This window comes from Syngnathoides biaculeatus, chromosome 17 (assembly GCF_019802595.1).
Source record: "Syngnathoides biaculeatus isolate LvHL_M chromosome 17, ASM1980259v1, whole genome shotgun sequence".
NCBI classification, from domain to species: Eukaryota; Metazoa; Chordata; class Actinopteri; order Syngnathiformes; family Syngnathidae; genus Syngnathoides; species Syngnathoides biaculeatus.
This window is the reverse complement of record NC_084656.1, coordinates 23,321,095-23,348,923: the sequence shown is the minus strand read 5'-3', so window position 1 is coordinate 23,348,923 and position 27,829 is coordinate 23,321,095. Positions and strand designations below refer to the sequence as shown.

At 52.2% G+C, this 27,829-nt stretch overlaps 3 protein-coding genes and 1 long non-coding RNA gene across 10 annotated transcripts; 1 reads left to right on the top strand and 3 right to left on the bottom strand.

Moving 5' to 3' along the window:
• Positions 1-370: 370 nt before the first annotated feature.
• LOC133490639 (metal transporter CNNM4) lies at positions 371-11,562 on the bottom strand. Of its 5 annotated transcripts, none has more exons than XM_061800949.1 (11): positions 11,470-11,562; positions 8,369-8,795; positions 7,279-7,884; positions 6,464-6,704; positions 6,148-6,291; positions 5,936-6,070; positions 5,607-5,776; positions 4,472-4,568; positions 3,787-3,876; positions 2,516-2,688; positions 371-2,260 (listed from the first exon to the last, which is right to left on the bottom strand). In XM_061800949.1, the coding sequence occupies exons 2-11, from the start codon at positions 8,753-8,755 to the stop codon at positions 1,931-1,933; spliced, it is 2,373 nt and encodes a 790-aa protein (XP_061656933.1). In that variant the 5' UTR covers positions 8,756-8,795; positions 11,470-11,562; the 3' UTR covers positions 371-1,930. The 5 variants fall into 5 exon arrangements, with proteins under 5 accessions (XP_061656933.1, XP_061656930.1, XP_061656929.1 ...); XM_061800946.1 differs by lacking the exon at positions 11,470-11,562 and adding an exon at positions 10,064-10,593; XM_061800945.1 differs by lacking the exon at positions 11,470-11,562 and adding an exon at positions 9,692-10,057.
• LOC133490647 (uncharacterized) lies at positions 8,855-11,562 on the top strand. 2 transcript variants are annotated; one of them, XR_009792256.1, is made up of 3 exons: positions 8,855-9,119; positions 10,628-10,828; positions 11,429-11,562. It is a non-coding gene; the product is annotated as an uncharacterized LOC133490647 (long non-coding RNA). The 2 variants fall into 2 exon arrangements; XR_009792257.1 differs by lacking the exon at positions 8,855-9,119 and adding an exon at positions 9,672-9,790.
• On the bottom strand, positions 10,657-16,079 carry sec14l7 (SEC14-like lipid binding 7). The gene is made up of 12 exons (XM_061800956.1): positions 15,831-16,079; positions 15,196-15,271; positions 13,789-13,832; positions 13,596-13,658; positions 13,333-13,521; positions 13,113-13,208; positions 12,979-13,039; positions 12,781-12,864; positions 12,138-12,244; positions 11,935-12,074; positions 11,470-11,624; positions 10,657-10,797 (listed from the first exon to the last, which is right to left on the bottom strand). The coding sequence occupies exons 1-12, from the start codon at positions 15,882-15,884 to the stop codon at positions 10,712-10,714; spliced, it is 1,155 nt and encodes a 384-aa protein (XP_061656940.1). The 5' UTR covers positions 15,885-16,079; the 3' UTR covers positions 10,657-10,711.
• A 120-nt stretch (positions 16,080-16,199) lies between these two features.
• zfyve16 (zinc finger, FYVE domain containing 16) lies at positions 16,200-27,648 on the bottom strand. 2 transcript variants are annotated; one of them, XM_061802264.1, is made up of 18 exons: positions 27,509-27,648; positions 26,389-26,488; positions 24,583-26,192; positions 23,740-23,836; positions 22,453-22,629; positions 22,222-22,358; positions 21,905-22,118; positions 21,499-21,621; positions 20,683-20,838; positions 20,381-20,605; positions 20,130-20,212; positions 19,841-19,945; positions 19,486-19,636; positions 19,322-19,402; positions 18,257-18,419; positions 18,083-18,188; positions 17,842-18,018; positions 16,200-17,724 (listed from the first exon to the last, which is right to left on the bottom strand). In XM_061802264.1, the coding sequence occupies exons 2-18, from the start codon at positions 26,456-26,458 to the stop codon at positions 17,566-17,568; spliced, it is 3,834 nt and encodes a 1,277-aa protein (XP_061658248.1). In that variant the 5' UTR covers positions 26,459-26,488; positions 27,509-27,648; the 3' UTR covers positions 16,200-17,565. The 2 variants fall into 2 exon arrangements, with proteins under 2 accessions (XP_061658248.1, XP_061658249.1); XM_061802265.1 differs by having other exon boundaries at positions 24,583-26,189.
• Positions 27,649-27,829: the final 181 nt, after the last annotated feature.

Below are 27,829 nucleotides of genomic sequence, written 5' to 3'. Positions count from 1 at the left end.
TATATCTCATCTGTCCATGTGTATATACACACACAAATAAAAATAAATAAATACCCGGAAGACCATTTTCTTCAGTGCAAACTAAACAAGAACAATAAGTAGACGCAAAAGTTATTCCGATTATTTTTTTTAACATTTCACAGTAGTCAACCCGTAGGACCGACCCAATTGCTACGCGGACCCCCGGCCAACCTGCGCGCGGTCTTGTTCCGACACACGCAAAAAAAGGCTTACCGGGTCCGGCCCAATAGAAGCCAGCAGACGTAGCAAATTAACTCCCGTTAGCTCCCAAACTGCAGAAGAAGAATTTTGTGCTTTAGTGGTGCTGTGAGGCGTTCAAGTACTGCCGGAAAAAAAACATGCACCAGACTAGCGATTCCCGACCGGTGTGCCGAGTCCACCCGATCGATCCGCAACAAATGTAGCTTTGTTCACCTAGCTAGGCTCACGACGTATAAGGACAGCTCGCCATATTACAGGCTCTTTCACATATTTAACTCGGATGTCCACCTTTGTGAAAAGGGAAAAAAAACAACTTAATATTCCTCGTGTTAGGCCTCACAAATGTAAAGTGCTAGCTTCTATACTCCTACCATTTCAAAGAAATACGTTTCCCTTTACAATCGCATACAGTTTCATCAATAAAATTCCAGCGTTAGCATCGGAGCTGCTAGCACTTGGAATTGTCGAGTGTGTGAACCTGCCGAACGACAGCGTTGGCGCCAAAGCGGTTGGCGCAACACGCGACGGAATGTTTGTCCGTTAGTCTTAGTTAACTAACGTGCTGAATCGTTAACCCCCAGAGTTAATAAATACACGGACGCAAACCTCGAAAGACGCCTCCGCTGGCTAAACGTGAAGTCGCCGCCGGCATGACCGCTTAGGCTAGCGTGCATGGAAAAAAAATAAAGTGAATCATCATAGAACCTAAACTGGCAGTGATACCTCTAAAAACTGTTTGTCAACAAACGTGAGCTAGCATGCTAACATGTTTTTACGGAATGTGGGGGGGGGGGGGGACACCCAAACAAGCACGTAGGGAGAACATGCTAACACTTTTGAACCATGAACCTTAGAACTGTGACGCAGACGTGCTAACCACCAGTACGGTGTCCTGCTAGCTAACTTTAGCGTAGTGTTTAAAAAAAAAAAAAAAAAAGTGACTTCACACACACACACACACACGTGAGTGCTTCTCATGGCGTACACACGAGATTTGCGATGGACTCTATGCTATGCTAAACGCCGCTAGCTGTTGCGTCACATTTACAGGCTAGGAGGATATCATCATCTCCCTTTTAACCCTGTTGTCAAAAAAAAAAAAAAAAAATAAGTCAAACATGCTTCAAACTACTTTGTGACTCACCAAAGTCAACATTTTGTCGAAATGCGCTGACATCAATTTTTTCGATCACAGTGACAGCGGCGCTAACAATGCTAACGAGATAGCAGCCTGTCCACCCAATAAATAAATAAATAAATAAAGAGGTAATTAATAAATAATTTGACGCCTTGGTCACAACTTGGAGCAAGATGCCGCTCAAAGTTTGTGGAAAATATTTGCATATCGGTCTTTCGCACAAAAGCCTCGCCGGCTTTTTCCTGACGCAAGCTCTTCTGCGTTAATACCGCGGAATACGGAAAATGGACCTTTAAGTGTCCACGTCTGAAAGGGAAAAGGGGGGCTCGCGGGCCGGGAGGGGGGGGACTTCAGGCCCGTTCCGTGTCGGCGCCAGACCGGACGGGCAGCGGTCGTTGCGAGTGGAGCCGCTTTCCCCTCTCTGAGGCTAAGTTGGGGAAATTCCCATTTCGTGTTGAAAACTTTCACACGGAGGAGCCCCGCTGGGACAAAGTCGTGATGAAAGGGGCGAGCGGGTCGTTATGCATCAAAGGTGACATGCGCGCCCTCGGCGACCTTCTCGGCCACGCCTCAAATGGTACTCTCGGCGTGCGCCTGCTGCGCCGCGAGGGGCTGGCCGGCCCGTCGGGGGTCCACGCAGTTGCGCTGCTCGCCCAGCAGCACGGTGGTCTCTCCCGGAACGGCGTCGGCGGCGGCGGTCGGAGCCGGGGCCGCCCGGTTGCTCGTGAGCGACGACTGACTGAGGCGGCGCCCCGGAAAACCGCCGCCCGTCGCAGCGGAGCGGCCGGGCCGAGCGTCGGACGGCGCCGCGTCCAGGCGCTGTTGACTTCCTTCCGGGGACTGCGGCGTGCTCTCCAGACGCGACGCCAGCAGGCCGTTCTGGTACTGCGCTCGCGTGATCTGACGAGCACAGAGATGGAGTCGCGTCTTTGAGTCCGGCCGTGTCGGTACCAACGAAGTCTTTCCACAAAAGGCGGTCGAGTTTAACCAGTTCAAGTCACGTCACGTCACGTCCGTCCGTCCGTCTTTGATGTTAAACATTGTCGTCACGTCAGCTTCAGCGTCTTTGCATTTGACGTTTGACGCCGTTACGTCCAAATAGTTGCGCACGGCGTGCGCTTCAAAAGTTTGGCCTTTGACGTCGAAGCGTTGTACCTTGACAAACTGCAAGTCGCCGAGCGCTCGTACGCAGAAGTCCGGAACGTACTGGAAGGGCGTTCCCGGGATTTGGCCGTTGCCGCCGCCGCCGATGGAGCCGCCCTCCGGGCCGCCTCCGCCGATGGACGCCGAGCGGTTCAGGTTGCCGCCGTGGGACGGGGAACGGAACTCTACGAGCGGACGGCGAGAGGTCGCGTCAAGGTCGGGGCGGGCCACACGCACACACACACAACGATGGCGTGGAGGTGAACAAGAAACGTGACGCCATGTGAGGCCAAGAGCGCTCTCATTGGCTGAGGTTTGTGAGGTCATCGGTGATGTCACGGTTAGTGGGGTGGGGGCGATTGCGGCGATACGTCGGCGTTAGCAAGTGGCTAGCTTAGCTTATCTTATGGTAGCTCGGAGGAGGACGCCTTGTCCTTAGTTGCAGCCGTGTCGCCGTCTTGGATGTTTTTTTCCAATCACATTCAAAAGAAAAAGCCGACCTCGTCGAGTCTCGTCTCGGACGCCGAGCGCTCGGTTGCGGCTTCAAATGTCAAAGACGCTCGACTGCCTTTGTTTGGTCATCAGAGAAACGGACACGCAGCTAACGTGAGCGTAAACAAAGAGAAAAACGTGCAACACGTTTTGTAACAAACAAAATGTCACGCGAGTCCCTCAGTAACCAAAGTCACGCCGGCGGCGGGAGACGTCATCGTGTGCACGTGTTTCCGTCTTTGCCGCTCGCTCAAAGACGCACATCACCGAGGGAGACGTGCGTCTTTCTGCGTCTCTGCTGGTCTTGTTTGAACGCCAGCGCCGGCGCCGCTTGTGTCTTTGCTGTTCCAGTCGCGTCACCAACGTCGCCGATTGCTCGTTTGACATTTCAAGTCGCGTTTCCGGTGCCGAAGCTTTGCGGCGCTGAGATGTTAGCATTAGCGTCCGTAGTCCACGAACGACCCAGAATGTTGACCTAACTTTGCACTGCGGAAGATTTATGACGATGGAGGCAGACGCTGCGCTTCGAACAGCTGAGCTGGTTCAAGTTATGTTTTCTCTCTGCTGCCCTCTGGTGGACGAGATAAACACGCCGGCCGATGTCAGGCTTGGATTAAGCCGTCTCGACTGAGCTTCAATGTCGCCATTGAGGTCAAACGCTAACCGCTAGCACTTGCTGGGGTGACCGTGATGATGATGATGATGATGGCGATGATGAAGAACAGGGTGAAGAATGAGCGCCCCCCCCCCCCACACACACTCCCCCGTCCCCCATTTGTGCCTATGTTTACCTGGGAAGCGAGAGAACACGGAAAACCTCTTAAGAGAGAGGCGCCTCGGAGGGGGGGACGCCACCGACGGGGACAGAGGGGGGGTGACGGCTGGTTCAGGACGAGGGAGAGAGAACCATAAAACAAGATTTATTTGGGCGGCACACTTCAAGAGGCAACAGCCGGCTCGTCACAACCTCGCGTTCCAAAAAGCGCGTCGGCACCTTTCGACTATTCTCGGCGCGGGATTAAGACGTCGGATGGGCCCGGCCGGCCGGCCGCACGCACACAGCGTTACATCATCACAGCAAACAGCTAACTTAAAAACAGCCGAAGAAGGAACACCTACGTCAAACCAAGTCGCGGATGAAAAATTCACGCGCGTGTTCACTGAATTCAAGACGCTGTGCGTTGTTGACGTTTACACGTTCCGGGGGACAGGCAGGAAATAAAGGACTTGAGTTTTTCCAGGCATGCGTTACGCATTTAAAACAACTGCGCGGCCTTAGCCGAGTTAGTCCCTTTAGCTTGGTGCTAACAAACAAGGAAAACGGCATACACGGGCTAACGGATAGCATCGATGCGGCGGCGTTAAAATGAGATGTGAACGCAAACGGTGCAGCAACACAAGGAGACTGCACAACAATCAATACAAACACGTAGAGTAATTCCTTTTTAGCGGGATACGCCGGGTGCGTGCGCTCACCCAGCGCCGGCGTGCTGAGCGCCATGACGCCGTAGTAGGAGAACGGGCCCGTCTCAAACTTCATGTTCTCGTTTCCCGCCTCCACCTCCACTCGGCCCTGACACAAACACAAACACACGCGCACGTTATCAATTTTACTCAATCGATAAAAATTTCAGGATGCGTCTAAGGCACAGGTGAACTTCATTCCGACTTCATGGAAACTTTTGAACGCGCACGCAAACGTTTTTTTTTTTTTTTTTTTTTTTGTCCTTTTTGCGCAACGTCGGTCCTTCGATCCGTGACAATTTCCACTGTCACTGGAAATGTGACAATGGCGCAAGGTCGTGTTTTCCGCTTGTTCACGGCAGCGACGTACTGGCCCCTCCCCCGCCCGATAAGAGGATCTACGAGCGCACCCGGCCGGCCTCCTTCCGTCGCCGTCTTCAAAACAAGCAGACAACTTTTGACGTCTTCACATTAAAATGACGCGATATTTAGCACAACCGATGCCACTAACCGAGTTGCTACGGCTGGACCTACGATATCAGTACGTTGCAATTGCTGAAGCAGTTAACGACTTTTTACTTTTACTCGATTTGAAAAGCGAGAGCGTGATCTTTCAAGTTGGCTCGAATGTTAGCGTGAACATTAAAATCCAAAATCACTTGAGCGCTAAGGAAGACGTTAGCGGCGAAGTTGTCTCCGTTAGTTGGTCGTCGCTTTTCCATTTTGTGTTCGGAAACGCTAATGTTAGCTTCCACGCTAGCATCCCAGTTAACTTCCGGCGCCGCCTCGGTTCAACCTTAAAGCAACGTTCGCGTCGGATGTTAGCATCCAAAGTCGGTGCCGATCTCAGCCCCCAAAGTCAGATTCCGTTAGGTTGCGATGTAAAGATGGAATATTAGCTTCCAACGCCACCTTTAACGTTGGCGTTAGGGAAGAGCAATGTTAGCATCAACTTCAGCTTCCAATGAGGCCTCCTCCTACGTTAGCTTCCACAATATTATGTTCCAAATTGATCCGTTCAAGGTTATCTTCATCTGACATCATTGCTAACGTCGACGTTAACTTTTAAGTGTTCAACGTCAACTTTCGTCTCGCCGGAGCAACGGAAAACCAAATCAACTCCCGGTGTCGTGATTATCCGACGTACTTGCAGGATGAGGACAAAGTAGTCGACGGGCTTGCCGCGCTGGTACAGGAAGTGCTGCGGGGCGCGCTTGTCGTCGTCGTCGAACTTGAGCTCCTGCACGACGTCGGGATGCCTCAAGATCCTCAGCAGGACCTTCTCGGTCACGTGGAGGGCGCCGAACGGGCTCACCTCTAGGAGGCGCCACAGAAAAGCAGACATTTTCACCGTAAAGGATTTTGTCCCAAAAGGCGTTTGCCGCCGAGAAATGAAACAAGGTCCTGAAACGACGTCAGAGGTCGAAGGCCAAGTTTCCGCAGAAAGCGCCGACGCCCGACAGGAAGCGCGCTCACCTGTCGCCAGGAAACGGTGCGCGGCCAGCGTCAGCTGCGGCGAGATCTTGGCCTTGGCGTCGCTGTCGGGTCTGAACGCCGAGAAGTCCCGTTTGCTCTTGGCGGCGTCCACTCGCTTCTTGGTGCGGTTGTCGGCTGCGGGGAGACAAACGCCCGTCAGGGGACGGGAAACGGTGCCGCGGGGGGGGGACCGCCCGTCTCGGGCGACTGACTGTAAAGGTCGGACTCGTCCAGGATCTCCGACTTGATGATCTCCTCGATGACGTCTTCCAGGGTGACCAATCCCAGCACCTGGTAGAAGGGGTCGCACTCGCCCTCGTCGTTGACCTTCTGCACGATGGCCAGGTGCGATTTGCCTGCCGACCAGACGGGGGCGTGAGTCGCGGGAACGACCTTGACGGGAACTGACGAAGGTACGCCGTTCGCGACACACACAAACGCGCACAGCTTCCCGCTTGGAGGTCAAGATGGGGTCAACACTCACGCACGCATGCACGCACGCAGGGGCCTTCTGGTGACCTTTCTGACCTTTCTTGAACTCCTCCAGCATGGTGTCCAACTTGGTGTCGTGGAAGACAAAGTGGACGGGGTGGTTGTAGAACTTGGTGATGGTCTTGAGCGTGGTGCAGTCGTCGGGGTCGACGAAGGCCAAGTCCTTGACGTACAGGATGTCCACGATGTTGCAGCGCTCGTCGTCGAAGACGGGGATGCGCGTGTAGCCGCTCTCCATGATCTCCGACATGGTGTCGAAGTCCAGCACGGCGTCCGCCTGCGGCACCCGCGACCAATTAGAACTTTGCTCGCGTAGCGGCCGACGTGATTCGAGAACCCAAACGCGGTGACTTGACTTGTTAGCGACTGCAACTGTCAAGGGCGAGGAAAAAGTCGCATCCAAAGTTAACTCCAACGAAAAAACTCTTAAGGTTCTGCATGACCGTGACCGGATTTCACACGAGTAAGGCAAAAAAAAAAATTTAAATTTCCACTCGTACCGCGAGGAGCGTGGAGCTGTTCACCAGGAACATGCACTTGTCCTACTAGTACGCCAAAGTTCTTCTACTACTGAAGGCCAAGAGCGTCGTAGTCGCAGCTGTAACTTAGCGCGCAGGTAGACTTACTGGTCTTGCTGGGAAAATGTCTTTCACGACTGCGAAAACGAGGTAAAGATCTACTTTACGAGTTAGGCAAAAGGAGTCAGGGTCCACGGGGCGACGAGTGCCGATTAACTGGCGCCGGTATCGTTAGTGGCAAAGCGGGCCGAGGAAGACACGGGGTCTTACGAGCGGGGAAGTGGATGCGAAGGATCCCTCGCGAATACGCAGCCACCCCAAAAACAGCCGAACCTGGATCATGAAGCAGTCGGCCAGCGGCGTCATGACGTCCTCCACCGTCTTGGTGCGCAGCTCCAGCGCCCCCTGGATCATGTTGAGCTCCTCCTTGACCAGGTCGTTGTAGGGCTCGGTGACCTTGAGCATCCCCACCAGCTTCTCGCGGTTGTACACGGTTCCGATCTCCTGGCCCAGCAGCACGTCCAGCAGCTTGCTGACGGGGAAGCTGAGCGGGAAGGTCAGCAACATGAAGAACTTGGTGAGCGCGATGGTGTCGGCGCCCACGGCCAGCCCGTGGCGCGAGCACAGCGCCTGGGGCGCGATCTCGCCGAAGATGACGATGCCCACGGTGGAGGCGGCCACGGCGCCGGGGCCCGAGCCCGTCAGGTCGTCCAGCAGGATGGTGAGGGTGGTGTTGACCAGGACGTTGCCCAGGAGCAGCGAGCACAGCAGGTAGTTGCCCTTGCTGCGGATGGGCTCGATCTTGCGGGCGTACTTCTTCTCCTTGTCCGTCCCGCAGCTCTGGACGATGCGCAGCTCCATGGGGTCCAGCGCCATCAGGCCCAGGTTGAGGCCGCTGAACATGCCCGACAGAAGCAGCAGTCCCGAGATCAGGATCACCTGGGTGGGGGGGATTTCAAGCGGTGTGTGTGTGTGTATCTGTATCTCTCTCTCTCTCTATATATATATATATAGATATATATATCTTCTCGCTCGGAGTGAGCAGGTTGGATATTGGAGGGACAGCCAAAGCTGGATGTTTTGGAGACAAGATTCGAGAGAGCAGACTTGGATGGTTTTGGACATGTTCAGAGGCGAGAGAGTGAGTACGTTGGTAGAAGGGTGCTGAGGATGGAGCTCCCAGGAAAAAAAGAGCGAGAGAGAGGAAGACCAAAGAGAAGGTTTATGGATGTGGTGAGGGAAGACGTGAGGGCGGTTGGGGTGTTGAGAGAGGAAGATGCAGGAGATGACGCGCTGTGGCGACCCCTAACGGGACAAGCCGAAAGGAAAAAGAAGAATATCTCTCTCTCTCTCTCTATATATATATATATGTGTGTATTTGGCTTGGCTCGGCTCAGCTCAGCTCAGCTCGCCCCGGACTAACCTGCAGCCACAGCGGCAACAGCGACTTCTTCTCCTCCACCACCAGCAGGCGGCCGTCCCCGTCGCCCAGCGGCTCCCAGCCGTCGTCGGCGCGCGTGCACAGCACGTACTCGCTGCTCGGCTGGCTCTTGCGCAGCGGCTTGACGCGCACGCGCACCAGCCCCGCCGTGCCCCGGCCGCTCACGTTCATGCCGGTCCCGACCTCGACGTCCTTCGTGAAGTCCGAGCAGGCCCCCGCCGCGTCCCTCTCCGTGAAGCGGATGAGCCTCCAGGCGCCCGGGTGCAGCCTGAGCCCGTAGAAGCGCAGCCGCACGGAGCTGTCCTCGGTCACCTGCAGAACGCCGCCGTCACCGGTGCCGGCCGGCTTGTCGCTGGTCTCCAGCCGCATGCCGAGCACCCGAGTCGCCTCCGGGCGGCCTCCGTCCGCGCTGCACAAGAAGAGGAGGACGGTGACGATGTAACCTCGCTGGCCGCTCCATTCCCTCGCCATGTTTGTTGTTTGAGTCGTGGCTCGCTCCACGCAGGTGACGTCATTTGCCCCGCCCCTCTCGGCCGGGGTCCAAATCCCGGCCCCGCCTGTGCTGTGCGGGTTTTCCCCTCCGCTTTCCTCCCACGTCCCCAAAAACACGCAACATTAATTGCCCCGAGGTGTGCCGGGGAGCGCGGCGATTGGCTGGCGACGACAGCTGGGACAGGCTGCGGCGCTCCCGCGGCCCTTGTGAGGATACGCGGCTCAGAAAAGGGCGGCGTGGGTAAATTTGTCACTATACTTTAACTCCATCCCTTCAGAGAAGTACAGTACAACACATCTTGATAAGTGTTCCAACGACTGGCGTGCGCGCTTAAAGTTACGCGTCTGTACTCAATTATTATATCAGGAATCATATTTCCCCCCTTTCAATTACATATTCTTCCGCTCCTCTTCGAAAGAGAAAATACTTCAGCAACTGGAGCCGCAATGCATTTCAACATAAAGCGAACGTTTTGGCGCTCAAGTCCTGTTCCAAAATTTTCAGTTCAATGAAAAGTACACGGGTCAGATGACGTCACAGTTTTAGTCAGCAGGTTTAATGCGTAAATTAACCCTTTCGGAACATAAACTGCCGGCTAATCATTCAAAAGCAAAAGTGCTGATGTCATCAATTTGAATGCCGTCGCTCACCTTGCCTCACCACCTTTGTGGAATTTTCACGTCTTTAGCCACGCTTCATTTTTGTTTTTTTTTTTTCAACGCGTGTTCTGAGCACCAAATTCTCAAACTGAACTTTGGAATTCGATAAAAATCACAGATAAGCTACCTGTTTACGCACTTAATCGTACCAACCTTTCGAAGAACGTGACGAAAGTTTGAAAGAGATTGAACAAAAAGGTCACATCAAAAACCTTGAGCTCCATTTTTCGCTGGATTTACAGATTCATCATGGTAATAATGGGATTAATCATAGGGAAGTGATACTCCGCCGGACTCGACTTTAGAAATTTTCGTGTAAATCATTTTTCTCGACATTGGTTGTGCGAGGTAGTTCATGTCTACGAACCATGCAAGCTAGCTAGCTAGCTCGTTTGGCTTCCGGTCGTAAAAGTGAAACCAGTTCAAAGTGTTGGATCGTTCCGCGAAAGACTTTAAATATCACAAGTGAACAAAGTGAATGAATTGAGGGGAGAAAAAAAAAAAAAAAAAAGACATGAAATCAACCCTGAGGTGGTCGCCGCCGGCATTTGCCGCCATGTCATCGCAGTGCATTGTGGGAAAGGCGTCCTTGATGGGTGTCCTTCGGCGGAATCAGGACGACGCCCACTTCCGGCTTTAATTGCGGGACGGCTATTACGTAATGGCGCTCGGGAGCCCCCCCACCGTCGACGACGTTACGTTTGTTAGCTCACTACGTCATACCGACCGCCATGTTTATGTTGCAGCCAAATGAAGCTCGGCTCTTACGTAATAGCGCCCTCTTCAGTCCATTTCTATAATTACAATTCCCTTCGGATGATTTCCCGAGAAATGATCATTTTTTTGGATCTGTGTATGTCGCCACCTTTTTCAGTTCAAAGTGTCAATGCTGCCCGGAAAAAAAGCTCAATATTTATTTATGCTCCCATCATTATTTTGTTGTGATCTCACTTCCGTTTGACACGCTTAAAATTTACAATGAAAAGAAAATGACTCCACAAATGAAAAGGGAGAAACTTGCATGAACATTGTTGTCAGTCATATTGTGACGTGTCTTTCTTGCCCCCCCCCGCACACTTTTGAGGTCAGGTGTCCCCAATAAATTGCATTCACTCCCAGCGGCGCGCTGAAAACTGGCGAGCAGGTCCGGTCCGGTCCGGTGCAGAACCTCCGTCACGGCGCCGGAGGAAGCACCTCCACCGTGTAGCTGACGCGCTTGGACCGCAGGACGCTGTAGGTGTTGTCGAAAGACAAGACGTCTGCGCCGTGAGGCGCCGGGCGGGCGTTAAGGTCAGTGAAAGCTGGGGCAAATCTACGACTTCCTGTCAGTCTACATGCGCTGCATTACGTTACTGGGCTCATCTTTTCATTGGCCTTTACTTTAGTTCCTGATTTTCTATTGCACTTCCTTGGATAAGAATACACTTGATTGTATATGTTCTTATTTTCACTTCTATTTCAGTTTACTGGATATTATAGTATTTTTTTTTTATTGAAAAAAATTCCTTGTACACACTAGTATTTGTTTCTTATTTCCTTGTATTGTGTCTTATTTCATGGGTATTATGTTGTATTTACCTTGTATTTTTCTGGTACTTTATTGCAATTTGTTTTCTTGAAATGATTTGATTTGTATTATCTTGAATTGTAGTTTTAAGTACGTTACTGCATTCAACAATATCTCTCCAATATTGTTTTCAGGGGTTTTTTTTGGCACTTCCTGGACATACATTCATGAACATTTTTTGAATGTATATTCTGTTCTTTTTTTATTTTGGCTTATCTTTTCAGTTTTTTTTTTTTTTTTTACTGTGTTTCCCATTCTCATTGAACCTCTTGTATTTTTATATTGATTTTATTTTTTTTTTTTGTGTGCGCGTTCCGGACCAGGCGATGGCGGGCCCGCGTTAGCGTGTGTGTGTCGCACTCACACACGCCGACTTCGGGGCAGGCGACGACGTTGTCCTCGGGCACCAGATGGGCGTTGCAGCGCTGCGCGGGAACGACGTCCAGCACGGCCGCCGTCTTCCGCCTGCGGAGGGACACGCCGAAGCCGATGTCGCCGCCGTCACTGGCGAACTGGCACCTGAAGGGGGCGCCGAAACAGCATTTGTTTTATGTTTGCGGATCGTTTTTTCAAAGCAGTCTTCCCCGATCCAGTCAAAAAACGATTCGGTTTTGGTGCTCAGGTCTGCCTCATAGAAAAGTAGTTGTTTGGCGCCATCTTGTTGCCAGCGTCAGGCAACGAGCCCTTCCCCAAATGATGAAATTCTCGTTCCCCCACAAAAGGTTCCGATTAAAATTGCCTGTACACGCCACAAGATGGCAACAAAGCACTACTTTTAGACCGGACACGGTTTTGTCCGGAGCGGCGCTGACGGGGCGAGGTCGCGCACCTCAGCAGGCTTCCGGGGGCGCTGACGTCGTACTCCAACTGCAAGACGGCGCCGCGGCTGACGGTGACGACGTTGTCGTACTGGACCTTGACGGTGTTACGGATGTAGTACGAACGTGGCACCGTGCCGCCGTAGTTGATCTGCACATCATTGTCGTCATCATCATCGTCGTCGTCGTCGTTGTCGTCGTCACACACGCTCACCATCGTTCTGCAGCGAGGGTCCCCGTCCGGGTCGGTCCGGGTCCCGCCGTACGCCGCCGGAAGCTGCTCGGCGTCCACGTGGGCTCGAAGAACTTCCTGCCAGTTGCCTGCTCGCGCGGGCAAAGCGTCAACTGTCACTTGTTGCTAGGCAGACTTTGTGTTGCGCAAGGGCTGCAGCTGACCGTGATTTCAATGATCAATCCCGGTGATTACTTTGGGCGGAGTGATCAATGAGTAAGTTTAAAAAAAAAAATTTAGGTTTGTATGCCTGTATTCAAAAACAGCATACTATTTCAAAATCAAATCTAAATATAAAAATTGATGACATAAAGTTACTGGTTTGCTCCGTAATGTCGTTTAGAAAATTGGCAGAACGGTCGCAGTAAAAGCAGACGTCGGCGAATGTCTTCATCCGAGATAATCAGCTTGCTTTAATGAGGGCGACACAAATCAAACAATATTTACCATCGAAGGGGGCTGGAATCTGAAATGGGACCATTTCAACTTCAACGATCAAAATAGTTGTCGATTCATTTGATAACCGCGCCCAAAGCCAAATCCCAAAAAGCGAGAGTGAACATTTGCTTATCGGCAAATACTCGTCAACGTTTCCGGAGAAAATGCGCGTGAAGCGCCGCCTTACTTCCGAGAACGATGATCTTGCGGCGCGTGTCCTCGCACAGGAAGTTCTTGATCAGGTTGTAGACCACCGGGAACACTTTGGGAGCTGCGGCGGGCGACGTCAGCAAAAGCGCAGACGCGATATGACGTCGAGCAAATCCCAAAAACTGCCAGCCGTAAATACTGACGTGTGCTTGGGGGGGGGGGGGGGGGTGTCTACCTTTGATGAGGAAGACCCTCTTGAGCGCCTCCGGGTAGTTGTCTTCAAACATGGTCAGGATCTGCACGGGCGACAACCGGTGAAATGAGACAAGATGGCCGAAAGGGGGGTTCGGGGGCGGGGACGCGTCTGACCTCGCCGTACGTCTCGATGGCGGGCCTCCACATGTGCTTGAGGCCCAGACCCTCGCAGTCGTAGATCAGCGTGATGGACTCCACGTTCACGCCCAACTGCGAGCGCCGCAAACGCACAATCAAGAGAGGAATAAAAAAAAAAAAAAAAAAAAGAGACGAGGAAAGGAAACGTGAGGAAGAACGAGCGGCACGGGAAAGACCGCCTCGTCGGCGGCCCCACCTGGCGGGACTGCGCTCGACACTGGCGCTGCAGCATCTCCATGTCCCTGATCTTGGTCCTCAGGAAGTCCCGCTTGCTGGCCGACATCAGGAGACCCTTGGGGTCCAGCGGGCCCGCCACGTCGTACCAGACGGGGCTGCCCTCCTTGTCGTGGCCGCACGCGCCCCCCGACACGTAGCGGACGATCACCTGGGGAGCGCCCCACCCGACAACTGCCGACAGGGTCGCCGCGACCGCGAAGAAAAGACGGCGAGGGCGCAAACCTCGGGAGGCGTCCAGTCCGAAACGATGCCGTCCACCTGCATGGTCCTCCTGAAGTCGGCGTGCTGCGCCCACACGTTCGTACGTCGGTTCAAAAAAAAAAAAAATAAATAACGCATCCATAAATAAATGCATATACGCACACGGCGGATCCGTCAAAAACGTCCGGGGGGGGAAAGCCCCAAAACAATTTACCTTCCTGATCATCACTTCGGCTTTGGCAACATTGAAACTTCTGGCTGAGAGAAAGAAAAAACAATTAAAAGTTCAAAAGGAAGTCGGGGAAGACCACAAAAAAAGAACAAAAAAATCAGTTGGGGGCGGATTGTAGTCAACAACAATAAATTGTGGAAAAAGTAACATCAGCTGGAACTAGAAATGGGAAAAAAAAAAAAAAAAAAAAAAAGATGCAAATGCAAATCGGGAGGGGAAGAAAATAAATACTGCAGACCCTCACGTAGGCACAATTCGGCATTAGGAAAGGCAACTAAGTGAGGGGTCGAAGCTGGGGGGGCCCCCGCGAGGCCTGTTTTTTTTTTTTTTTTTATTGACTTGACTACCTGCTTATTTGCTTTCGGCCCCGCGGCAGCTAGAAGGGAGCGTCAATTAGTTACAGATTTGCAGGGGGGGGGGGGGAGATAAAGAAAAAATTTGTAGTTGGGGGAGGGAGGGAGGGAGGGGTCGCGAAACAGAAATACATACATATCACACATACAGTGTATAAAAGCAACGATTAAATAATACGTTTGGAAAGTGTCAACTTAAAAAAATGTGATGAAATAAAGATAAAAACAAGTTACAATGGGTCAAGAAAAATGGAGGGAGGACAGTTAATAAAACAAATATTGGTGAAAGTCATGTCTCAAAAATATTTATCGGAAGTAACAGTTAAGGAAAATAATAAAGATATAATTGACGAAGGTAACAATAAAAAGAGAAATGGTCGAGAAATAACGAGAACGAGGAAAAATATAAAATCAATGAGAAACATTTCAAATGTTCAAAAGCAGCAGCAAATGAATGAATTGAATAAAAAGTTGAGGAAAGGAAATTTCCTGTGAAACTTGTGAAAGATTCAATAGCGGTGAATTGCGGTCAACCAACATGCCCCCCCCCCCCCCCCCCCTCAAGTCGTACCGGGAAACACACGAGAAACATCTCGTTTTGATACAACGTGGACTTTTGTCCTTCATATTGCGGGAATGTTGAAAGACGACAAAAACAAAGAAGACCAATCGAGCGTCCGTCCGCGATGGCAAAACGAGGCGAAGCAACCGCAACTTTTATTTGCTCTCCGGGGGGCCCCAAAGGCGATAAGAAAAAGGAACGTTTGCCACCCAAACCTGGCGCAAAGTTCTCTGGAGACAAACAAAGCGAGCAAATGTTGACGAGGGCCAACATTGTGAGATTTGTTTGAAAAGAAAAGGAAAAGAAAAGAAACGAGCCCGCACCGAAAGTGTCGGCTTGCTTTCGGGTGGCCGCGAAGGGTCGTTTAAAAAAAAAAAAGGGGGGTGGGGGGAGGGACTCAATCGTCTCTTTGATCTCTAACCTGTCCCCTCCTGATCCGCAAAGTTCAAGTGTGTGCGTATGTTGACCTCTGACCTCGGAGCCAGCGGAGCAGGTAGCGGTCGTGTTGGGCCGGAAGCTCGAGAAGGACGTCTGCGATTCTGTCCCGAAACTGCAATCGCAACGTTTGAGGAAGTCACAATGCGCTTGAAGTAAACAAAATAATGACAAGTAAAACAAACAGCAAATACTTTACCACAGGAACGCTAAATCATACATCATTTAGTAAAACTAATGAAGAGGAAAGTAAAGAACGCAACAAGAAAAAACATAAAAAAAGGAAGAAGAAAGTAAAAGTAAGCAAACAGGAAACGGTTCTTGTGGAAAGTAAACAAACACAACGTGAGAATTAAAAAAAAAAAAACATTCAGCAAAGTGACATCAAACAGTGGAATAAAAAATATAAAAAAAAATAAAATAAAAAAGTCCAGGAAAATAACACAAAAAAGATGTAGAAACAACAAATAGTTCGGAACACAGGCAGGGAAAATATCAAACAATAATGAACAAAAAAAAAAATCCAACACACACTTTGATGTGTGATTAGAGACAATTCAAATTGCGTGCTAAAATCAGGGAAAACGTTTTGTGTTATGCTGCGCAAAGTACAAAAACTGCACTGTACAATAGTAGTAAAAAAAAAAAAAAAAAAAAAATATGTAAAGTTGGACCTGCGTTAACGAAGCAGCTTGCTCAGCGCTCAAATCTCCAACGCGTCCGCTCATGATGGCCTCAAACGTCCAGACTGGCGAGGGACGATGTCCGGGGGGGTCCGTGGGGGAGGCCACGCCACGTCACGCCCTCTACACCAAAGACGCACACTTTAGGGACAACACGTCATTTTTCATCTTTCAAGTTGCTCGTTGGCCATTTTGAGAAGAGGAGGAAATTTCGACCTTGCTAGAATGAACACAAAAATAAGAGTAAAAAATCCATCAGCCAAGAAGGCATTTAAAAAAAAAAAAAAATATATATATAATATATATATATATGTGTAACTTTCAATTCTTCAAAAGTGGCCACAACATATTCAAAGCCGTCAGGTCAATAACAAAATTCCATCACCAAAAAGATGATTTGACTTTTATTTTTTTCTTCTCAACATTTTTTGTGACATTCGCCTCCAATTTCAACCGCTTGTAGTCCACTAAATATGAGCGTATATATATTATGTATTACTTACATTATCTGTGGAATGAATCAGCCGTCTTTGCCACTAACCAATCACGTGTGAGTATGTCCTATCAAAAATATCAACTCTGCTCACATTTGTTACAACTTGTACACGCACAATTTCAAAAATAAATCTTCCGTATTAAAAAGAAAACACAAAGACAATCTCTCTTATGCATATTTAGTCAACAAAGACTTTGAGATGAAACAAAAAAAAAAAACCTCGAGACTTTGGCCTCATCACGGACCAGAACGCGTTGGGGGTCACCCAGGGATCCGGTTTGGGTCCAGTACACTTGCGTTCCATCCACGGAGAGATGAAATGCCGATGCGACCTTTGAACCTTGCACCTGATTTTAAAGCTGCTTCGCTGCTACATTCAGAAATTAGTGATGATCATTTAACTGTTGGCGCATGACTCACCTGCAGGGGGTTCGACAGCAGGTGTCCAAATATGACAAAATGACATTTTGCTTCATCTTTAACACAAATTCTTAGAATATCACAATTTCAAACACAAAAAAAGAAGCCCTACTTGCAATAGCCTCCATTTTCCTTCACGCTTGCCCATCTGTGGCAGCTAACTTTGGGTCACACGGCAAAATTGAGACAAACAAACATTCGCAAGGAAAATCGACAAAGCCCACGCAAGCAAGACCAACCCAGATTCAAACCCAGAACTCAGCTGTGACACTGACTTACTAACCACTAGGCAACCGTGCTGTAGTACCACCACCAATTATCCCCCCCCCCGCCCCTTGTTGTTTTTTTTTTTTTTTAAACAAATTCATTCATTTGTGGGTGTTAGAAAATGGACGTTTTCAAATTTGTCTGCAAGCTGCAAGGCCAAAAGTTCAATGTTGCGGCTTCCTTCGCGCGTGAATTCAAACGAATCAGGATGTCGTCCATCAATGGAAAAATGTCCGCTGTCAATCAAATGTCGTCACATTCGCTTTTTCAGTCTTTCTTGTCCTCCAAGTTTGCTTTTGACGTTTCGCCGAAAGCAAAGGAGAACAAAAACGTCAGCATGGCGCGCTCCAACCTGCCGCCGCGCTCCACAAGAGCACATGGGGGGAGGGGGGGGGGGAGAGAGAGATCGGTTGACGTGCGGGGGGGGGCCCTGTTGGGTCGCGGGTCCCTCCCCCGTCCACCTGAAGGTTCCCGACGCTCCGTCGTCCTCTTCTGCCGCCACCTGCTGGTGGTTTGAGCTTCCTGCGTGTCGCCGCGTGCTCGTTAGATGGCGTGCGTGATAAAGAAGAGCAGCTCCGTGTCCGCTGCGGCCGGCGGCACGACGGCGCCGCCCCCGTGGATGACGGGGATCAGCGCGCCGTCCAGCTCGTTCATGTAACGCTGAGGGAGGAGACGCCCGCCGGACCCGGCCTGGTACTCAACCTCACAAAAGGCAAACGCGCAGTCGGAGCACGTCAATACTTGCGCGAGCACAAATGATCTGCAGGGGTCAAGGCGACGAAGCCCCGCCTCCCAACCCCCCCCCCCCCCCCCACTTACCACATCTCCGTGCGTGGACACGCGCAGGCTGAGCGAGTTGATGGCGGCGGCGCCGAGGACGGCCAGATGCGGCGTCAGCGCTCCGCAGGCGGCCACGGCGATCTCCTTCTGGAAGACGGCGCACGCCGGCGGTACGGCCGGCGGGCCGCCGTCGGGAGACGTCGGCCGGTAGAAGACCTGCGAGGAGGACGGCCGCGTCAGGTCGGAGGCGATGGCGCGCCAAACGGCGAGACGGCCTCACCTCCGAACAGCCGATGACACGCCCGTCGCACTCAAAGCGGGCGTCCTGCCGCATCCTGACGCTGCGCACGCCTTCCAGACTGCAGCCGTCCACGCCGCTCGTCACGCTGCCCGAAAAGTCGAGGAGAGTTAACGCGGGGACCGTCCGCTTGCGCGGACTCGAGGGGGGCGTTACCCGGCGTTGACGGGCGACGCCCAGTCCACCCAGCGCACGGCGACGGTTTCCCGGACCTCCGTTTCGTCCGTCTTTCCGCACGCGATCTCGAAGTCCTTCTGTTCCCGCAGGGCCGTGCGGAGGGCCTCCATGGTCTCGGGGGGCATCTGCACCATCAGCCCGTCTAGATGGCAACAACGCGTGCCAGTCCGTCAGCGGCCGCATTCAACTCAATTCCCGCTGCGGACATTTTGACGTCGTGGAGGTTTTTCAACGGGCAGCTTTGCGAGAGGCTTTCTTCAAAAGTCACCTTTGTAAAAGACTGTAATGACTCACCGATCCCTGCAGATGGCGGCGTTGTCTCGCTTTGGACTTCAGATCAGCGCAACATGAAAGATGAGCTGTCGAATTCCGGTTTGTCACGCGAGTTACAAGGGAGTGAAATGCCAACGCGTCAGAATTTCAAAAAATGGAAATGCAAGCAAATTTGCGGCGCCCGGAACCATCGGGCCACTGCTCACGTTTGCTGCACGGATTTTTGTTGCAAATGGACGCAAAAAGATGAGCAAAACCAACTCATTTCCGTTTTTAACATTTCACGTAATATTACATTGCATTTACGTGAAATGCTAAATGCTAACGCTTCTGAAACCAGGTCTCGGGAATTGCTCAAGCTCATCTAGGTCACTCGCGAAGACTTCCGCCTTCCTCTCGGCCCCCCCGTGCTTCAACCAATCAGAGGAAAGCCAAATATGGACAGCAAATACTGAAGATTTTACTGAAAACAGTTATATTTCGCACTCAATATGTGCATTGATTGTATCTAATACCATTTTAAAAAACAATTGGTATTTTAATTTGATTTGAGTTCAAAAGGACTTGCTTTTCTATTTAAAAAAAAAAAAAAAAAAAAAAACCACCACGCGCGAGAAAGATCAACCATCGCCTGCAATCTCGGGCATCCTGGTGCTGACCTAATATTTTGGGCTTCAGGAGCTTCCCTGACTACTTTGGAAAAACAACATGACATGCTGGACTGTAAAAAAAAAAAAAAAAAAGTTCCGCCTAAGCAACAAGCAAGTTCACCTTCCACGATGCTGGACTTGGCGACGAACCCCGACGAGGCCTTCAGGGCACCATTGAAGACCACAAAGCTGGCTCCCGTCACTGCGGACGCACGGGAAGCGAGAAGGTCAACGCGACGCCACCCAGCGTCACACGGGCGTCGCTGCCGCGCCGACGGCGGCCACCTGTGCGCGTCTTGCCGGGCACGCTGCCGGCTTGCGTCTGGTAGGTGCCGTCCTCGTTCTGGAAGCACACCAGGTGGGAGTCGGCCTCGGAACTGAAGTTGGCGCCGATGCTGATCACGTGCTCGTTGGCGCCGTTCACCACCCTCTGCATCTGCGAGGCCGACGTTCACCTTTACACTTTTGTTCATCTCTTTCCATCCGAGAGGTCAAAAAATGCCAATTTTGATACAAAAGAGATCCCCCCCCCCCCTAAAATGTACATTTTTTTTCCACCCTTGGAAAATATTTTCATCATTTTTCAAAAATGTTTTTCCTTTCATCATTTGCTGAAAGTGGCGACTAATCTCTTCCTCACCTCGCCGAAGCTGCTTTTGGGGACGTCGATGTAGCTCCGTCCCACCTCCATGTGGATCCTGAGCCCCCCCACGGACGACAGGCTGTACTGGTAGTTCCTCAGGTCCTGCGTTCACACCAGGCAGCAAAACCGGTTTCAAACTCAGAGGCGCTGCCGTGGACTCAACTCCTGAATTTGTGAATTGCGCACTTTACTTTTTTTTTTTTTTTTTTTTTGGATTGATTGATCGATTAATGAAATTGCAGCGTCTGATGGAAAATTGTGTCCAGGTTTGTCCCGGAGGACTCACAGCCAGCAGGTTCATGATGGTGTGTCCCGTCTCGCGATAGACCGATTCCCGGAACCGCACACTCACGGGCGTGGTGGGGTACACTGCAGCGCGTCCGGTATTGAGTCCAGTTCAGGAGAAAAGAGAAGTCGAGCCCGTGATCACCGGTCATCAAACTTTCAATTGGAACCTTCTCCCCGCCGCCCCCCCCCCCCCCTCTTTTCCCCCCTTTTCAGCCGAATCAACTCGAATTTCTCCCGACACGTACTCACCGCTGTACTCGGCCCCGAGTCGGAGGAGCAGCCTGAGGGGGAACACCTTGGCCCAGGGGACCTCCAGCTTCAGCACGAGAAGGCCAAAGAGGAAAGGCTGCGACGGGAGACTCAAACCCCCCAGCGGCTGACACGTGGGCGAGAAGAACAGCATCCCGGCGTGCTCTTTGCTGCCCAGGAAGCTGCCGGTGAAGGTCACGTTGTCCAGATCCTCCACAAACTTCCCTGCGAGAGGGAAAGGGTGAGCGGGCGCGCTCCGGGGTACGGCGTGTTCCGGGGCCGGGGCCGGGGCCGCCGCCTGCCTCTTTGCGCGTCCTGCTGGATGCTGAGACACAGCGTGAAGAGGTCCCGGGGGAGAGTTCTTTCTTCCGGGACGCACTCCAGGAGGAAGACCAGTTCTCTCTGGCCCAGGGCCTGCAGCCCGCTGGAGCCGAAGCACCAGCACTGACGGCCGGAGTCTGAACAAAAAAAAAAAAAAAAAAGTCAGCGCACATTATTCTTCTGGAGCTCGACCTGCGTCAAAATCAAGTCCCAGTGGAGGGCGGACGGACGGACGGACGTAGCCCACTAAAACAACTTCAATGTGCCTCCTCAATGGATTTGGTCTTTTCATCTTGATGGAACATCTGCACCAAACTTTTCTTCACCTTTAAGTCGCCGTTACAAGCATTTCGTGCATAAAAATTCCTTCTCAACAGCAACTGAGCAGTTATACACTTAAATACATAAAAACCGGCGCAAACACCATCAATATTTTCCGAGCCCATCAGAAAACTATTGAAAAAATGCATTCTGTAAAGCCAATAACAATCATAATTCACCGGCCAGGAATTTACTTCACAATCTCAGATTTTTAGCCAAAAAGTGACTGAATCCATTTTGAAATTCAATCATTTCAGCTTGCATCGTTCCAGATGAAACAAAAATCATCCATGAATGGAAACGGGAACAACGAGACCTCATCCAAAAAGGAATTGCAAAAATCACATCAGAGAGCAGAAAGAATCAAAGTGCCTTTGTCACACTTTTTGCCTCGATTCAGTGGACGCTGCGTTGCTCCTTCTGGTGACCCGATAATAAACACGCACCTTTCAAATATGGACGCCGGCGCTACTCACATGTGACCATCTTGACGTTGACCAGCAAGTTGGCGTTGAGGACAAAGGTCAAAGGGCGAGGACCCCCCTCCTCCAGGAGGTGCCGAATCTGGCACGGAGCCGGACTCTCCTCCACCGACGCGTCTAGCGAGCAAAAGTGCGCACACACGCGTATGAAAATGAGAACAAAAAATTGCTGATCGTGACTGAGCTGAAACAGGAAGAGGTTAAGTCTGATTTCATTTCAGACGGAGACAAAAAAATGAAATGTGCATGTCAACTTCTGCCTTCAACCGTAGATATACTGTACGTTTTTGTTCCCTTGAGCAAGCAAAAAATCAACTGCAAATACCGGTAAAAGCGTTTTTGGGTTGGGTTATGAAAAGAAAAACCAAACGAGTGCAAAGCTATCCAGAGGCAGACGGACCTCCTGCCGAGTCCTCTCCGGTGGTGATGAGCAGAGGAGGCAGTTGGTCCTCGCAGTCGGGCAGCAGACTCGGGCTCTTCCTCACCGCAGAGCCCAACCCGGCCAGCAGGGCGTAGTCCCAAGGGCCGCACGGGGGAGGAGGGACCACCTCCGCCGTCTCGGGACTCGACCGGCCGCAACTTTCACCTTCTGACCCCGCGGGGGGCGGCTGATCCTGGCCAAAAACAGTTTTGACAAAGGTGACAAGCGGTCAAACATTTTGCAACTGTCCAATTTTTCCCACGTTTTCCAGTGTACAAAACAAAGTTGGACCCTACCGTCGTTTCTTCCGGAGCGCCGGCAAAGTCCTGCGAGTTCCCGCGACCGCTCACCGACAGCTTGGCGGTGTCGGCCACTTCCCCGTTGGGCAGGATGCCGTCGGCGAACCAGACCCGCTTGTGCTCCCGGGGGCACCCTGGAACGGGAACACAAGGGAAGGAGCGGGCGCGCAATGACGCCGGGCCTCGGGAACGCCAGGCGGAAGGAAGCGAGCGCGAGCGCAATCGCACCGTCGTTGCCCGACTGTTTGAGCGCCGACACGGGCACCATGACCGTGGGCGGCGGGGAGTTGAGGGTGCCGGCGGCGCGGGCCTGCTGCAGGGGCGGGATGGTGCTGCAGTACTCGGACGGGACGTTGGGGTTGGGACTGGGACCCGTGGGGCTCATCATCCGCTCCAGCGCCTGGGCTGCGGGGACAGACACGCGCAAAGACGGAATTGGCTCTGCTCTCATTTCCGTCTGTGGCCTTTCAGCAGACGGTCGACTTTGACAGGATGCGTTGCACCGCCGTTCTCCCGGAACACGTTTTATGCAACTCACAAAACGCTTTGGATGAATGTGCAGGATGACCATCGCTCACCAAGCGCCAAAAGTACACCGCATCACAAGCACGTGGCGTTTTGCATCCATTACGGGGAGTCACTTTTTTTTTTTTTTTTTTAAATCCAAAACCCAAGCAGATATGTGAAAACGGGGTTGGGACTACAGCATACGAAAACTAAGGTTCAAACTAAGGACAAACCGCTTCGAGCGCGCACACGAGGCCTCTTTCGGGGAGACGTGCGCAAGCGGGAGCGGCGTCGCTCGGCTCCAGCGGCAGCACAAAGTAGATTGCCTCCTTTTTTTTTTTTTTTAATTCTTAATTTAGACTGTGAGCGTCACGTGCTGCTTGTAGGCGGGACTGCAAAATCCACGCGCACACGCGAGGATGGAGGACACGCAAATGGTGGAAACTTGGAAAAATACACACACACACACACAATGTCCACGCCGAGCATCAGCATCGGGCCCGAAATCTCCGGCATCCGTCTCGAGTGCGAGCGTTCACAGCCCAAAAGGTGAAATCTCCTTTTCAGAGCCTCCTCGATTGTCTCGAGTTCCACTCAGATGGGGGTTTTTTTTTCCCCCCATTATTCAGACTCGCCTGTTGTGCTGGTAAATATTAATACGCCGCAGAATAAAGAGCGCAGTGACCACGCGATGACGGCAGTGAAGTTTCCAAAATAACTCGATGGCGTTCGGAGGCACTCGCAAAGTCTCCGAGAGGACATATTAGGGCAACGGTGACTTTTTCATTGCTTGCATACAAGTGAGAAAGTTAAGGAGGAGATTTCTGAAATGGATGCCAACATCTTCACCGGGGTCAGCGTCACGGTTACGCAACCCAACACTAGAGCAGCACTCTGCGCCCCCCCACCCCCACCCCACCCCCCTCCCAAAAAACAAACAAACAAAACGACAACAAAAAACATTTTGCAGCTCAAGTCCTGCGTGGCGTCGCAGCGTAGTTTGCTTACCTCTGTGCAAGGTGTCAAAGCAGATGACGCACACGCGAGCCTCCTTGTCCAAATACTTAAGTTTGCACTTCCTGTTGCAGCAGCCGGCGCAGTACACCTGGGGAGCAAAGAAGCAACATCGCGGGTGAGGAAGCGTGTCAGGAACAATAGCACATCCCAAACAGTCCTCTTAATGCGCTTAATCGTTGGCCTTGAAGGACTTAAGCGGAGCTCAGGGGAGAAGAAGAAGAAGAAGTCGCGCTTCCTCGCGCTCTCCGCCGCCGGCCCGCAATCCGCTCGTCTATGTTTAACGGCACACGCTGAGCTGAGCTGAGCTCTTTCCAAAACAAACATAGCCCAAGGTGGGCCGGGGACGTGCAAATCTTGTCACATCTGAATGGGAACACTGCAGGAGTTAGTGCCCCATCCCCCACCCCAAACTATTCCAACAAGCAGGCTTTTGTTAAGGTAGAAATCATCTCAAGATGCAATTACTGCAAAATGGGGCTATGCTAATTCCACTTAGCCCATCCACAGCGTTTCACATTACATATTAGCATTAAGCTAACAGACTTTGATTACACAAAACGATTTGCCTGAACGATTAGACGTTTCCATTTTCCATTTTACAGTAAAACATCTTGGAAGCGTCTCGTGTCGTACGAGCGAGTCTCCTTTTCATTTCCTCAAACTGTTGTTAGATGTCGCCCGTTTCTTGACGCGCAGAGATTGAGAACAGGTTCTAATGAAGAACATTTTTGGATAAGTTCAAGTGTGACGAGAGCTTCCGAGCTGATTTCTGAGCCAATTTCAAGGTTTTAAAACGTCCCCGAGGTAGTTCCTCAAACTCGGTTACCGACGTACTTTGCCGCAAGCGCGACAGTGGTGGCGCCTCTTGGTGAAGGTGAACCTCTGCGAGCAGTTCATGCAGACGGGGGCTTCCGAGTCGGGCACCCAGGCGGGCTGCCGGACCCCCGGCTCCTCCTCCGCACCGTCCCTCTTCCGAGCCGGGGGCTCACCGGGGTAAGGCGGCGGCTCCGAGAGTTCGTCGTAAGCGGCCGAGTACTCCGGGGGGTCCTGAGGGGCGTAGACGGCGGGGCTGCCGACGGAATGCGCGAGGAAGCCGCGGCCCGCGTCCAGGTCAGAAGAACACGCGGGCAGCTCGTCGTCGCCCTCGGCTGATGCGGGAGATCTCGCGGCGGCGCAGGGGAGCTGCTTGGGTCTCGCCCCTCCGTAGGAAATCTGCTGCTCCGACTGCAAAGAGTTGCAGGTGGAGGAACGGCTCCCCCTACAGGAATCTTCTCCAGAAGGGGATTCCCGAGCGAGACGCGTCGCGCGCACGCTTCTGTCACTTTCGGGAGAGGCGAGACGTTCTAGGTCTTCTCTGCAGCTCCTCAGCTCCTCGTCTGCAAACGCCCGCTCCAGATCCCCGTTTAGCGGCACCGAGTCTCCCGCCCGGAGGACCTCCGCCGAGCCACCGGAGCAGGAGAACCCGCCGGTCCGCTCGGCCTCGGCGTGGGCCCGCAGGAACGCGTCCAGCTCCTCGTCCGTGACCAGCAGCTCGGCCCGGTCGCTCTCAGGGAGATACTCGAAGCCGAACTCCGGGGGCTCCGCCGGGCTGGCCTCTGTGGGGTCGGGGTGCGGAGGCTCCGCGGGAGGGACGAGAGAGCAACGCTGCGGTGACTGCGATTCGAGGGGTTCCTCGGGGCAAGTGTCGGAGCCCGACAGAGATTCTGCTTCTGAATCCTCGACTTGCTGCCGCTGCTGCTGCTGCTGCTCTTCAGCCTCCGGGAGCTCATCGTCGGACTCTTGTGGGCACTCCTCTTGAGCAGTCTGGTGAGGTGGCTGCGGCTCGTCCTGCTCACCTGGTCCCGAGCATTCATCTTCATCTTCATCTTGAAGCTCCTCCTCGTAGCCTTCATCTTTAGCGTCGCTTTCCTCTCGTGCGTCCTCCACAGGAACTGCAGGAAGAATGACGTCCAGCAGACTCAGGGAGGCTCCAACGAGCTGCCGGTGGCAGTTCTGACTAGTTGCGCCTCCTTCATCTAGCACAAGGTCGCCGAAGTCCACCAGTAGCTCGTCCTCGTCCTTCTTCTCTTCCTCCTCCGACTGCTTCCCGGCGGCATCCGGGTCGCCGAAGGCATCGCGGCCGTCCGCTCGGATCGGAACGGCCGAGCCGGTGTCGTTCACGAGGTCGCACACGGGCTTGAGGGCCCGGTCGAGGCAGGGAGGTGCCGAACTTTGAGCGGCGCCGTGATCCACGGAGGAGAGCAGATCCACGCCGGTCAGAGGCTGAACTTTCAACTCGCCGTCTTGGTCCGCAACGCCGCCGCTGGCCGCGCCGTAGCGGAGAGAGCTCGGGTCGGGTGGATTCCGGGGCAGGTCGGGGGGCGCGCCGGACGCCTCGGAGGGGGCCGGCGCGGACAAGTCGTACGGCGAAGGCTTGCGGAAGACGGACGTGCAGTCCACTTCTTCTACGAGCCAGAAACAAACCCGTCGGAAAAAAAAAAAATGAGCAGGACAGAAACCAAAAAAATGCAGCCGATGTTCTATTATTTGATGGCCTACTTTAGTGTCATCATATTCCGAGCGATTTTGGTTACGAGCGAGAAAAAGGGCCAAATACGAGCGCTTCCGTGAAACTATTTCAGCAAGCGTCAAGCATCTCACCTGCGCTCAGCTCAAAGTCGTCCAGCACTTTGTCCAGGTCACAAACAGCCGCCTTGAAGAAGCTGTCCATGCTGGCCTCTCTCAGAGTTCCTCCTCAAGCCTGAAAAAGAAAACAAAAGGATCATAACCGCCAATCCTGATGGTGATGATTTCCACCGGCTACGAGAGTCCACGTGACAACAACGGAGGTCACTTGTTCATCCTTGGCGTCTTTATTAGGGCTGCAAAATCAAATTGCATCTGCAGGCATTAGGCCGCAGCCGCAATACGCGCAACGTCGCCGGCTGTCTCATAAATCCACTTTACGACCAATTACGAGCGCGCCGTGCTCTCCCATGGAAAAACACGTCGGCAGAGGACCGATGAAAAGACGTTTGGTGGCACCGGGGTTGTGCGAGCCTTTATGAAAATACGGAATAAATGCAAACATCCGTACGTGTTAGTTCTAAAAGTATTCCCTCGACCTGCCTTGACTTCGCCCTTACCTCAAAGTGACCTTTTTCTTCGACATTGACTTTTAATTTTATTGTACGGCGGCCCCGCCAAACTAGATTTTGGGGCGGACACGACCAGCCGGTCGTCTTTATATGCTTCGACTTGTGGGCGAAAATTTGAGAGGTGAATAGTAGGTGGTGGCAAGGAGCGATATCGTTTTGCAGCTTTACTTTTTAACTAAATAGTCGTCAATATGAATTGCTTGATTGATTTTAAACAACCTCATAACTTTTCCAGGGCAAAAAAACAAATTTTTCGCCGCGGACCGCATCGTGCTTGCGGTTTCTCTCGGACGCTGTGAATCCGCATGAATGCGTGATGGCTTTATCCACACAACTTGGTGGATAACTCCTGAAATCAGAAGCCAGCAAAAAAAAAAAAAAAATTGTCATCTGCACTATTGTTCAATTGATTTGAATTATATGCTTGGAATGTTTCCAAAAGTGAAGACAAGTTGCAGCGTTGGTATTTTAGCAAGAAACGCAAAGTCGACTCCTCCCATGATTTTGTTTTGCGTTGCGTGCCGCATTTGGGCCCCGGGCCTCCAGTTTGACACAGTCTTCTTTTCACCATTAAACTTTTCAGTTTTCAACTGGGTGTCTGCGACGTCGTGGCAGATACTTACATGGACCGTAAATCCCAACCGGCTGGATTTGTCGCTGGCTGAAGTTAGCAGCTAGCGCAGAGTTGCTAGTGGTGGAGCCCCGCGAACTTCGGTGACCCAAAAGTGCGAAAAGCACGCCATGGCCTTCAAAGGCTCAACATGTTCTTTCCTCGAGCGGCGTCATGGGGTGAGGGCGACTCCAGATAGTTCGCTGCTCGTCGGTTCGGGGCTAAAAGGCGGCTAGCTGCTTTTAGCTATCACGGCTAGCTCTCTAGCCGTTTGTTTTTCTCCCCATCGCCGTTGTGACGTCTCGCTCGGCCGTCGTCGTGCCGGCCGACGTCA